General features: G+C 31.7%; 1 protein-coding gene across 2 annotated transcripts in view; it reads right to left on the reverse strand.

The window, feature by feature from the left end:
• LOC143192721 (uncharacterized) overlaps positions 1 to 12798 on the reverse strand; it is a 154613-nt gene that overhangs the window by 6246 nt on the left and 135569 nt on the right. The window contains exons 4-6 of one of the 2 annotated variants that reach the window (XM_076398225.1): positions 9905 to 10048; positions 4318 to 4546; positions 4178 to 4210 (exon numbers count right to left, since the gene is read on the reverse strand). In XM_076398225.1, coding sequence (XP_076254340.1) covers positions 4178 to 4210; positions 4318 to 4546; positions 9905 to 10048 — 406 coding nt within the window. The remainder of the gene's footprint in view (positions 1 to 4177; positions 4211 to 4317; positions 4547 to 9904; positions 10049 to 12798) is intronic. The other variant, XM_076398226.1, reaches the window with a different exon arrangement.

Below are 12798 nucleotides of genomic sequence, written 5' to 3' on the forward strand. Positions count from 1 at the left end.
TGAGACGGGTTAATCTGTTTTTACCCTCAGTGTTGCTTTGTATCGCCAACCAGTCGCATCTACTTTTTTTTTAATAAACAAGTTTATAAATAAAATAATAGTTTATTTAGCTTAAACCCTTTTATAAAATACAACCCCAATACATAACTTAAAAAGTATTTCTTTTTAAGTTCTTTTTGGATTTCCATAATGAATTTGATCTTTGGATGATTTTTTTTATATGTTCGTATAATCATTGTAAATCTTCTACGTGAGTCCATCTAACGAAACCGTCCACATATCTAAAACATAGGAGAAGTTTGTGGCATACTGTATTTATTGTTTTCTTCTCTAGAGCTTCCATGGACATCTTTGGTATGATAGGGGATAGCAGTTAACTATGTAATGGTAACTATGTATGGTGCTCCTTCCACTTGTTTCTAGCGTTTATGTTTGAAAATTAATTTGCTATTATTGAGAAAGTATTTTATTGGGTTGTATATTTCTTTCTCCTGTATTGTATTTCTTTCGCGGGTTGTTTATCGCCTCTTCTACAGTTGGTCTAAGTGGGATGCCCTCCTTGCATATCTTTGTTAAATCGTGGCACTAGATGATTTCTATATAGGAATAAATTCATTTTGTTGTTCTTTTTTATATAGAATTAGCTTTAAATTTTGCCTTTGTAGTTTCTGCAGATAGATAGTTGGGTCCGTTGAGATAATCTGGTCATCCAGAAAATCAGATCTAGATTAGATTATCTCAACTTAGGTTCTTCCAAGAACCAAATGCAGATAGATGCTCTGCACTTTAAAATATATATATATATATATATATATATATATATATATAATGACATTTGTTACTTACAATTATATGTTTCTTTATGATTAAATTCGATATTCCTAATTAGAACCTGCTCCTGAGGTATTTTTTGTTGAGCGGTGGCTAGTAATTTGTTCTTACTACATGCACATGCATTATATATACATAATATAGAAAAATGCATTATAAATTAATGAAAAAAATGGAAAGACGAATATTATAAACAGTAAAATAAGTTAATACATAATAATTTTAGATCCGTTTTCTTTACAACTATAAAACTCTCATCAATAAACGCTTTAGAAATAATCGAATTTGAAATGTAAAATTTTATTTGTTATGAATCTTTGTTTTAACCATAAAATCCGAACTTATAATTCAGGTTTGAAAAACTTTTTAAATTCTAGCGAGAAAATTGGATTTTCGGACGGTGGAACAATTTATCTTAGTAGCAGTTTGTTTGTTAGCCTACTTTCAATCTCTTGTTATAAAAACGATGTTAGTGAAACAATGTAGCTCACAAGATAATATATGGTTAAAATTATAGTTAGACTTCAAGTTTATATAATAATAAAATTATTTGTGTACTGTAATGTTATTTCACTCTTCCATATTTCGTTATGTTATTAGAAATTATATTTATATGAAACCTCACTATATTAGGCTCTCCTCTAATCGATACTTTTTCTTATGTATTAGTCACCAACTATTTAAACTAGATGAATGTTGTATTTATATTTCATCAGTTGAGTTCACTCATAGCTGAATTCTCTTTGAACTGTATAGTTGGTAATTATTTATAGACAAAAGCATCAAATCTGATGTGAAATAATTATCACAATAAAACTGAAGTAGTAAGAGAATTTAGGTTGAATTCCTTTTGAAGTAATCTCTACTCGCTTGCAAACGGATGTAAATTTGAGGCAGTCATCGAAGCTTACGTTATACAATAGCATCTTTAAAATCCTAAAGAATGAATTCACCTAAAACTGGTAAAAATCTTGTCATTAATATTTTTCTACTCGGTATATATTCTTTATTAATTTATTGGTAAAAACATAATGTATGCTATACCGGGCACTAAATTAGCATTAATTAGCGAGGGCGGATAAAATAGAGTAGGATAAGGAAATCTAAAAAACTAGAGCTGGAAAACAGTGACTAGTTTTGTAGTTATTGGTTTCTTGACTTTTTGCATCGCTGTCTTACCCGGATATTCTAGATAATTCAGTGGAAGTTTCGGTTATAATTAGTTATCTGTTAATGTTTACTTACATATAATGTATATTAAACATAAATAACAATAATCTAATACGCTAACAGTGTTAGCTGTTTTTAATAATTATTTAATAATATAAATAAGAGTATAAGTAAATTGGTAATATAATTTAAATAAAAATTAAATGGAATTGTTGAGCTTCAAAAACATTTAATGGTTGAAGTAATAATCATGTTATTCTCAACAAGTTTGCAGATTTAAGGTTGCAACTATGGGGCTTCATAAAACAATCTTGACTGAGTTATGATTCAAACTTAGTGAAATAGATTTCTTCGGAGCATTGTTAACGCTTCGTAATATAGAAAAATGAGAATATCCACAAAAATCTATTGGTCACTGAGTTAAAAACCAAGTGAGCTTGCGTGAACAGAATAAGGTCAAAGTACTACAATTACTCGATAACAGTCTTAGAATTCTACTAGAAATAATTTGTGAAAAAAATGATATGCTTCAAACTTACATGACGTGCATCCAGTGGAAGTACAACTATAAAAGGTTAATTGAATTTGTATCTGAGTTGAGAGACCAAAAAGAATACTAAGAACAAAATTTCAGCTAGTGAAGAGACTATTTGTATAGGCCACCTAGTTCTTAAATTACCAAAAATATAGAATTAGATTTGTTTCTTTCCTTTAGGTCTTTTAAGGTCTCCTTTTACCAATTAGGGGTTTATCTGGACTGGACCTACACTTTAACGTGGGCTCCGAACCATGGTCCTCGGCATTAAGCCTACCGACCGGCAGGTGATAAACTTAGAAATCATCCCAGAAGAAATCCGGTCTTCCAGCCTGGTTACTGGCGTGACTGGGATCATTTTCCTTGTCGGATTTTGCACTCTTGCCTAGGACAATCACAAATATTACACAATCACAAACATATATTTACGACAATGCCCCAGCAGCATTCAAACCCGCGAATATCGCAACAGTAGGTGGACCCTCCTATCGCTTTTACCACTGCGCCACAGAATTGTTTCTCTCAGAAATATAATTATTAATTTTATCTTATGAAGCGTACCATTCTTAATATTGATGACAGAATATAATTATTAGTTTGTTAATTTTATAATGTTATTATACCATCCGTTAGTTCTTAGGTACTATTAAATTATGACGAAGAAGTTGTAAAAGTTAAACTTGAAATATATAATTAATTTTTTATTGGCGCTTGCATATCTAACTTTTCTACCAATAACAATTATTTTCTTAACTCTCTTTTCTCAAAAAGTGAGTGCGAGAGGATTGCCTTCATCTTAGTTTTATTCACTCGACATTTGAAAAAACATTCCTGTTTAACTGGCAACGACTTAGTTTGTTAATTAGTGTATTCAATATTGTTTAAGCAGTTTTACTATTAATATAATAACTGATAACAAAAAGATTAATGTATACTTTTATTGGTGTCGTTTTTTAAACGAATGTGTATCAAAGAAGGCTGGAGAAGCCTCCCCAATGGATGTATAGCTCGCACATATTAGATGTGGAGATAGATGATCCTATTTCTTCAGTGGAGTAGAAAATAAATTGTTTATCACGAGCTGCTCAAATCTAGCTAAACCATTCATATCTTCAAGTATAAATAACTAATGCTATTGAATTAAGTACTAAAATATGGTCAAACAATATCAATAGGATTTTTTTTAATTTTATTTTTTGAGTAATTCTGTAAAAATTCAGATATATTAACTGCGAAGATCTGATGAATCCACCATATAACGCAGACCTTGCCCCATCTGACTATTATTTGTTTTAGTCTCTGAATATTATTTTAATAATGTGAACCTTGTTTCAATAAAGGTTTGCGAAAATTATTTAGTTTTTAGCCAGGATATCTCATTGGTGTTGCAGTATCGGAACTATCGCTGTATCAGAGAACTGACAAAAAGCTCTCTATCAAACCGGTACACAGATTAGCGCTTAAAATATATACGAATAATTTCGTTTTCTACAACATAAAAGTAGGAATTGTTTTTTCTGCATCCCGTTCAAAATAAAATAAAACTCACTCAAAATTCACTTATAAATAGTTTAGTATTGAAATTTTTATATTTCGGTATTATGTATTAACTTACTTACAAATGAACGTAGTTCAACCAACCTGAAAATATGTGATAATTCATGTATTCTCCAGCTTGAAACAAAAAAATTATTTAGCGAACAGGTTTTAAGCCAATGACTGAATCACACCGAATGAATGACATTACTATCATTTCATGGTGCCTTACTATTATGCCTTACCTGCTGCCACTGATGTCAAAGAAGAGGTAGTTGATGATGACGGAGATAGTACCGGATTATTCTGCTGGTCCGAAATATCCTCCATTGAGGTTTGTTCTGGAGAAGAAACAGGATACATTCTGAATAATCGTGCATGATCTGGGTGCAGAAGAGTACTACTGGGCCTACGAACACTTGGTGTTGGCGATGTGATCGGTGATGTTGTTGCAACTGGTGGTAGTGGTGAAACCTTTAAAAATAAAACACGTAATATGTAATATATTAATCCATTTGTAATTTGTATTCTTTACTATAAATATAATATTAGGTAATTTCATATATTTCATAAAAAGGCAGAAAGGGAGAAAAATTCGTACAACATATATTAATATACATTTTCTATCATTTTCGTATGAGTTTTTCCAATGTATGCCAATATATTAATAAGTTTGGCGGTGATTCTATCATGATGTTAGACAAGCCATTCTGCAGCTATTTGAACAAGGAGTAATCAGAAAGCATAGCGAGTGGAAAGCAATATCTGGTGGGTACGCTGAGTGTGGTAGAACTACCCACTCGAGCTGCAATAGTGAATCTTTCAGAATTCGACGTTGCAACAATACCTCGTTCAATTTCTTCAACTGTCCATGTATACAATCATTTTTTTATTTGGTTTTAGTATCTATACTTTCATGAACCCACCATAGGCATGTCAATAGATTATGGCCGTTATTTCCCGCTTCGATGTTAATGTGGATGGATCTCTGGAGCAATTAAGAACAGTTTACACTTGGGATTATTTTAGCTGATACAGATTTCATAACCAAATTACAATAAGCCACAGAAAACTCTTGTTTTTTTTTGCTTCATAAACAATGAAACGTACATTTCTTTAACTTTGGATTTTCAACATATAGACGTTTAGAAACTATTCATCAACTACTAGCCAGCCCGAAAGTTCTTTGAGAGTGTCATATCGGTGTTCGTGAAATAAGTTTTGTAGTCAATATCAGTCACAGTTTCCAAACATTTTTGTTCCCCAGGATATTCGTTGTCATTGACATCAAAATAACCACTTTTAAATAATTGAAATCATGGATAAAACGGAGTAAAAGTGTTTGACGGCTTCGGCAGCAGATTTCTTGAAATAAAACAACAGTGTAAATAATTAAACAAATAAGACGTTATATAATAATCTCCATAATTTGTAAATAAAATATAGCAAAACAGAGCTTGTATATTTAAATCAATATTAGAACAACGGGTTTACATGTTTTCCTTTCGACTGAATTATTCCAATTTGTTGTTTATTCAAGTTTGTTCTACGTAATAAGTAGGTATAGTTTTAAGAAGAATTAACATTTAATTTCGACATAAGCGGAAAGCCAGTTATAACAAAATAAAAACGTTATTTCATTCAATATTAATAACAGCCAAAGCTAGTTTTTTTGGCTATTTGACGTTAAGAAAATAATGTCTCCTTATCATGGATATTTACCTCTGTATTCGTTACAATATTACAATTTAAATATTCTGGAATATATTTTTCTGACAATACCAATTTTCCACTCAAATACGGAATATGTTCGTTTATTATATTCTGTAAAATGTATTTTCGCAAAAGTAAAATAGTTATTCTAAACCAAACCAAAATGGAAGACATTTGTATTTGACTTCGATAATATTTACATATATAAAATATTTCAGATATTGTACATCTATATATGGAATTGTTCAGTTTGGTACACAATTCATCATACAGAGGGTCTTTTTATATATTTATACTTTTGATTCAGACAAAAACAGAAATTTTCTGTAAAAAAATTATAATATATTATAATTATCTTACATAATAACTCAAATAATGTGAGTCAAATAATTTAATTTAAATATAATTTTATAGTAAAATTAAATTTGTTATATGAAAATTGACAAATTTTGAATAACATTTTTTTTGAAAATGAAGTGGCATTTATAATTCGTAAAATAATCAAGTTGAAAGAGCTATTGTTTCAATAAAACATTGTTTTCTGGCAAAGAAAATTTTTGTCAAAAATTGACGATGTTTATATAAGTCTAATGAAGACTCTAAACCGGATAAATCAATAATACTTGACTGATATGTTGAATTACACAAAAAATGACAGTGTTAGCTCAGTTTTTAGACAGGTTATATCTGATTGGCTGCATAAATTAAAAAATAACAAATTCATATAAAAAAGGTATTGTAGTAAATGTAAATGATTAAGTAAAAGATAAAAAATATCAATGAGCGTCAACCGTGGTTAAATTAAATGCCTTACTCTACATATATTGTCACCAGAAACTATTAGCTTAGAGTGGACCTCTATGAAAATTAATTTCAATTAAGTGAAGAAGTAATCTTGAAACGTACACCTCTTGTGAGAGTTTTACAAGAACAGGTACCGAATAGGAATAATGTTGATACCCAAATTTTGTTTTTGTTGCTTTTCTTTGTTACAAAGTAATTGCTATCTCAATTACTTGATTCACTTTGATGTTTAAAATCCTATTAAATTTTTTGAAACCTCAGAAGAATTAGTTTCTAGATATGAATGTCAAATTTATGAAATTTTATATTAAAATTAGTTTACAATAGTTATATATACAGAATGATAAGTATAAATAATTGTTAATTCAATATATAGAAACAACAATACTTACACGGTTCACCTTCAACTTTAAAACTCAATTAATTTATTTAACGCCATAAATTTCTGGTCGGGTCGGTTTTTCCCGGCCAAATTGAAATTAATTTGATTTTTTTTTGTTTTCGGAGTAGGCGGTGTACAAATAAACTTTGTTAATTTACATTAACTTTCTGCGGAATAATTTATTAAAGTAAAATACTTCTGATAAAGTTTCGCGGTAATTTACTTAAGGGAGAACGATACATTTTCTTAAATTTAATATTTTTATTTAAATATTTGCATTAAGTATACGTGATTTTTATTATTTGCTTCTATTAATGAAATTTATGTTTGAATAAATTATGTAATACAGAAAATAGCTAATACTATCCACTTGTGTCGACTAGGGTAGTTATATGTTAATACTCATGTAGTACTTCTTATTTCTTTTTAAAAATAAGTCTTTCTATTACGTTGTACTTATCATTTTAACATTTGTTTAACATTTGTTGTGAACATTTTGTTTAGAGTACTCTTTCAATTAGCTAATAAGCTGATATGTTATAGTATAGTTTAACAATAGCTTATTTTTAAATATATCCGCTGAGTCAATCGTTTTTGAGAGAGATAATTTCAAAATAATTTTATTATTGCTAATTAAAAATAGTCTCATAAGCTTGTGGGTTATTGTGTTAAGAGTGACACTACTTTTATTATTTTCAAAATAATGGATTAGAGAAAATTTCGTGTTTTAATTTTATACTGCTTCTTGATGGAAAAAAATGCGCTTCAAGCGAAGCAATAGCTCGAAAAGTATTCTAAAGACTCCGCTCCATCAGAAGCAACAACAAAATATTAGTTTGCTGACTTCAAAGGTGGGCGTAGATGCACCTATGATGCACAACAGAGTGAACGTCCAAATCAGGTGGTAACACCAGGAAACATAAAAAAATTCCACAAAACCATTTTGAATGGTCGAGAAGTGAAGTTGCGTGAGTTAGCTAACATCCTAAAGATATCAAAAAACGTGTTTGTTTTATACCAGCATTTAACTATGGGAAAGCTCTGTTCAAAGTGGGTGCCGCGTTTAGTCACTGTTGACCAAACACAAGAACGTGTTGATGATTATGAGCAGTGTTTGGACATGTGCAAACGTAATAAACCGGAATTATTGCATCGACGTGTGATAATGGATGAAACATGGATCCATCGCTTCACTTCACAATCAAAACGATTATCATCTGAGTGGACAGCCATTGGTGATATGCCTATTTTGAGACAAAAGAACAATCAAAAGTGGTATTGAAGTGTTAGAGCGGCGCTGGAATGATAGCGTGGCTCTTGATAGAGTTTACGTTGATGAATAATAACAATTTTGAATCGTGCGTTTTCTTTATTCTAACCGGGAATTTTCAGCCTATATGTTATATTATATGTGAATTATATAAATAATATTTTTTACGGGTATGCTATGACGTAGGCATCTTAATTTAATTCCATAACCGATACATTTTTCTATAAATAGAGCAGCTGAAATAATAGAACATAACATATATGAGGTTGGTATTGAACAATTTAATATATGGCGCTGAATGTTATCAAATACCAAAGCTTATGGCAATCATGCTCCATTGATTTCAACATGTGAATACTGGTTAACGCCTTAAAGGTGGAATACACAAAGAGCATTCTGATCCAAAAAATTGAAAACGAGGATTTGGAGACATTACTCGATAAAACTATCAATGAGAATCGTTATCGAATACAATAGAACCTTTGAGGTTAGCACTGCGCGAAAAATAGCCGGAAGATGACAAAAGTTTTGCAACATGTGACAACGGCCACATGTTGCAAAACCGGTGAATATTGGAAACACTCGTTCTTGTTGCACACTTGCTCATTCTAACATATACAGCCAAGATACATCGTCGTTTCGAGATGGAATCCGTAAATTGCCTGAAAGAAAGGCACGGCGAAAGGGCAAAGGGAAAAGTTGCAGCTAGCGCTGGACAATACTTTAAATAAAATACATTGTACTATTTATCTCAATAAAGTTTCAAATTACATAATTTTTAATATTTAAATAACTTACATAACAATTAATATAAATCACCAAAAATAAAATAATCAATAAATAAAGAATAGAATTAACTTACTCTCACTAATTATTGTTTCAACTAATTTATGGCTAAAAATTATTAGATGAGACTAAAGTTTTAATCTCGAATTAACTATAAAATAGAGACTATTTCTTCTGAAAATAAATAAATCGGTAATGCAGAAAGTCAATAATAAGCTCGCACGCTTAATATTTACTCTATGCTATTGATTTGTTTGACCAAAAGCCACGTGATATAAACCTGTCTCGTATGAAACAAAGACAAAAAACAATGCCTCCAACTTCTTATACCATAATAAACGTAATATAATAAAAATATTTTAAACAGTATTTTATTTCGTAATGTCAACGCATTTTAAAAATAATATTTTTTATAGCTACCTCTGACGGTTATATTTTGAACTGTCAATGCAGTTATCATTTTGATCACAAAAATAACGGTTAATAAAATGTTGTAGGTACTGGTTAGTTTCTTCAAGTGTAAGACTAAGAGAACTTTATAAAAAAACAATCAATATATCGGCCTTTCTTGACAAAGGCTTATTTATCTACATTCTTAAATGAAATTGAGCTGTTTTTTCCTTTTAAGGCAAGGTATATTATTAGGGTGTCGTTTTATATTATATACTTTCATTATTTATTTCAAGTCCGGCATTGTTATTACAAATTTTTTTTATTTCTGATATAGACACAATTGTAAATTAAAAGAAATATATGAAGAAACTATTGAATTAGTTCTGTTCTGAATTTTATAATTAGTTATATCGTAATGCAGATATAGATATTCTTAAATTTCTTTTATAGCATTAAAAATAAATAATATCTAAGCCTTCCTTACCTGTGTTGAATCAATGCCAGAGTCTGTGTGATTAACTGCATCCAGACAAGTTGAATGCTGCGAAATATTGTCATCTGTACACTCCGGAAAAACGAAACTTTGCCCATCAGCTTCCCCTCGAGGTGAATCTGAACTCGGCCAAACCTGAAATAAACGAATGTTTATCAATAAGTTTTAATTACACGATCTAATTATATTCTAGTATTTATAATAATTTAAGTTAATATTAAATTTCATTATTTATACAGCATTATAATATTATATATTTATGATCGCATCTGTTAATTAATAGGTCTACATTTATATGTGAGCACACGTGCATGAAAGTAATTATGATGAAAAAAATCCATGACCTGAACTTAAATGAAATATGGTAAATGTGAAGGTAGTAATCGATTTTACGGCATGGATTTATATTTTCTATATCTCGATTCAAAGTAAAATTAACTTTGGTAGATTAATGGAACGTAATAATTTCTTCCAAATGACTATTCTTTCACATTTGTACATTTTTTTGAAAATGTTTGTCGTTAAAATTGTAATATTTTCATAATTGCCACAATTAGGTTCTTGCTATCAGTATTAGTGATATCTATTAGCCCAAGATGCAAAAAAGACAAAGCAAATGTTGAAACGGTTTGAAATTACATTTTCAGTCAATTTGTGTGATAGCCTTTTTTGTTTTGGCTTAAAATCAGGCTGTGGAATGCATGACGCATATCCGATCGCGGAAACTTACTACTGTAACCCGGGCAAATAGCAGCTAGAGAAACTAACTGTTGATTCGAGATCTTGAGTTAACACACAACTGGGTGCTGTCGTATGGGGGCAAAAGTTATGGCAGTTTGGAAAATGGGGACATTAGCGGTGACGCAGTGCTGTCGACCTGTTCATGAACCAGCGCGTTTTCAGAAGAACTTGAGATGAGCTGGTGTTTATGAAAGGATTGAGATATGAATTGCTTGATTTCTAGAATGTCAGTTTCACTGTGAATTTGATTATTTTTGACAAACCGTGGAGCGTTTAAGATTTTCCTAAGAAGCTTATTTTGGAAAACTTGAAGCCGTTTCATCTAGTTGGGTGTAACAAACTTGAAGTAGACGTTAGATCCGTAGAGGATTATGAGATTAACATCTTATAAAATAGGCATTTGGTGGAGATGGAAGTCTGCTAGAAAAGCAGATCGGAGGAGATAGCAGGTTTGCTATCCCCGAACCTTTCAGGATTGCTTTCTGGATTTGGGAATGCTAACCGAACCATCAGCCGAAGTTGAGATCTAGGTACGTGACGTTATCCAACCATGGAATTATTGCGGTATCGATCTTGAGTTGTAAGACGCGTAGTGCGTAATGCTTCTCTTGAAAAATTGTGGCCTTGGTTTTCAGGGGGTTGATTTGCAACCTTTGGAATTTGAAACACTTGTCCGCATGATCGAGCTGCTTCTGTAAATGCCCTTGAATGGTATCCTAGAACCTGGAGGCTGAGAAGAAAGCAGTGTCGCCAGCGTTAAACGCGACGTCAATATGCTCTTTTCTCGGTAGGTCTAAAATAAAGAGGTTAAATAAAGTTGGGGCCAACAGGGGAACCTTGAAGTATACCAGATTTGATTGATTTTCGACTGGAGATCTGTCCGATAAATAGGACTTGATGAGAGCGATTAGGTCTTTTGGAAAGCCTAACTGTACGCATTTTCCGAACAATCCTTTTTGCCAGCTTTCTCTAAAGCTTTGGTCAGGTCCAGGGGGACAGCTTCAAGCTTTTTACTTCGGTGAAGACCATGATGGATGTATGCTGCCAGACGAGTAACCTGATGGACAGATGAATGATGTGTTCGAAAACTCAATTGTTCTTCATGAATGATGTTGCCTTCTTTTATGAAAGAGTTGAGAGTGTAGAGTATTGCCCTCTCAGGTAAGGCCTGTAATTAGATGAAGATAATGTTGCTCCGTTCTTGGGAATAACCACGGTTTGTGCAGGTTTCCGGGACACCGAAAAATGTTGCACCTTCATGATGAAGTTAATTAGGTTAACCAATTCCGCGAGCTGCGGGAGCTTTTTTAATTGGGTGATCGATATTCCGTCGAAACCCGGAGATTGTTTGTTTTAAAGTTTGCTGATTATGGTACGCAGAGGTTCTCGAGATATGAGATGGTTGAAAATAAAGTTTGCGTAAATAGACTTTTGATGGAGTCAGATTATTTGATGACAGTGTAGTTGACTTTGGGTTAGGTGTTTTTTGTGGGAGGGAGGCATTTCATCTGAGCCTGGTAGGTCTCTGCGACGAGCTTGAATTTTTCTTGGTCAGTGACCGCACGTGTGGTAGTAATTTTCCCTCTATTTGGTCCTTTCCTATCCTATGTGAACGCCTGGAAACAGTTGATTTCTCAACTACTAAGTTGTCTTTAGGTCGTTTGGACTCGGTATTCGACCAACAAGTTTCTGCAATTTATTATCTTTGAACTATCTTTGGTTATCGTGGCCGTTCTCTATTGATAACATGGTTAGATTGACGTTTAGACTTTCTAGCTATGATTATTCCATTTCACTCTCAACATTCATGACTTTTAACGCTTAGGATTGTTGTAGTAGTTCCACATTGCAATTCTGACCAATATGATGAAGCCACATTGACCATAATATTTTAAAATTATCTAGCGGGCTTCAGTTTCCCTTAAATTTTTTCTAAATAGAAATAAAAGCGGGACAAATAATTTTCATTTTTTGGGTTGGCAGACCTACATAATTTTATAAAAGTTTAATGATTTGCTACAGGTGAGATTAAGTGGCTATTGTGAACATTTGTAACGGCTTTAGATTTATAGAAAAAAAATTGAAGCTGCTTTCCAAATAGAGAATTTTGGAAGGTTTTTTTTCCGAACTTGTATAGAGTTGCA

Source organism: Rhynchophorus ferrugineus, unplaced genomic scaffold (assembly GCF_030347505.1).
Source record: "Rhynchophorus ferrugineus isolate W39M unplaced genomic scaffold, kcgeb_rfMv2 rfM3, whole genome shotgun sequence".
NCBI classification, from domain to species: Eukaryota; Metazoa; Arthropoda; class Insecta; order Coleoptera; family Curculionidae; genus Rhynchophorus; species Rhynchophorus ferrugineus.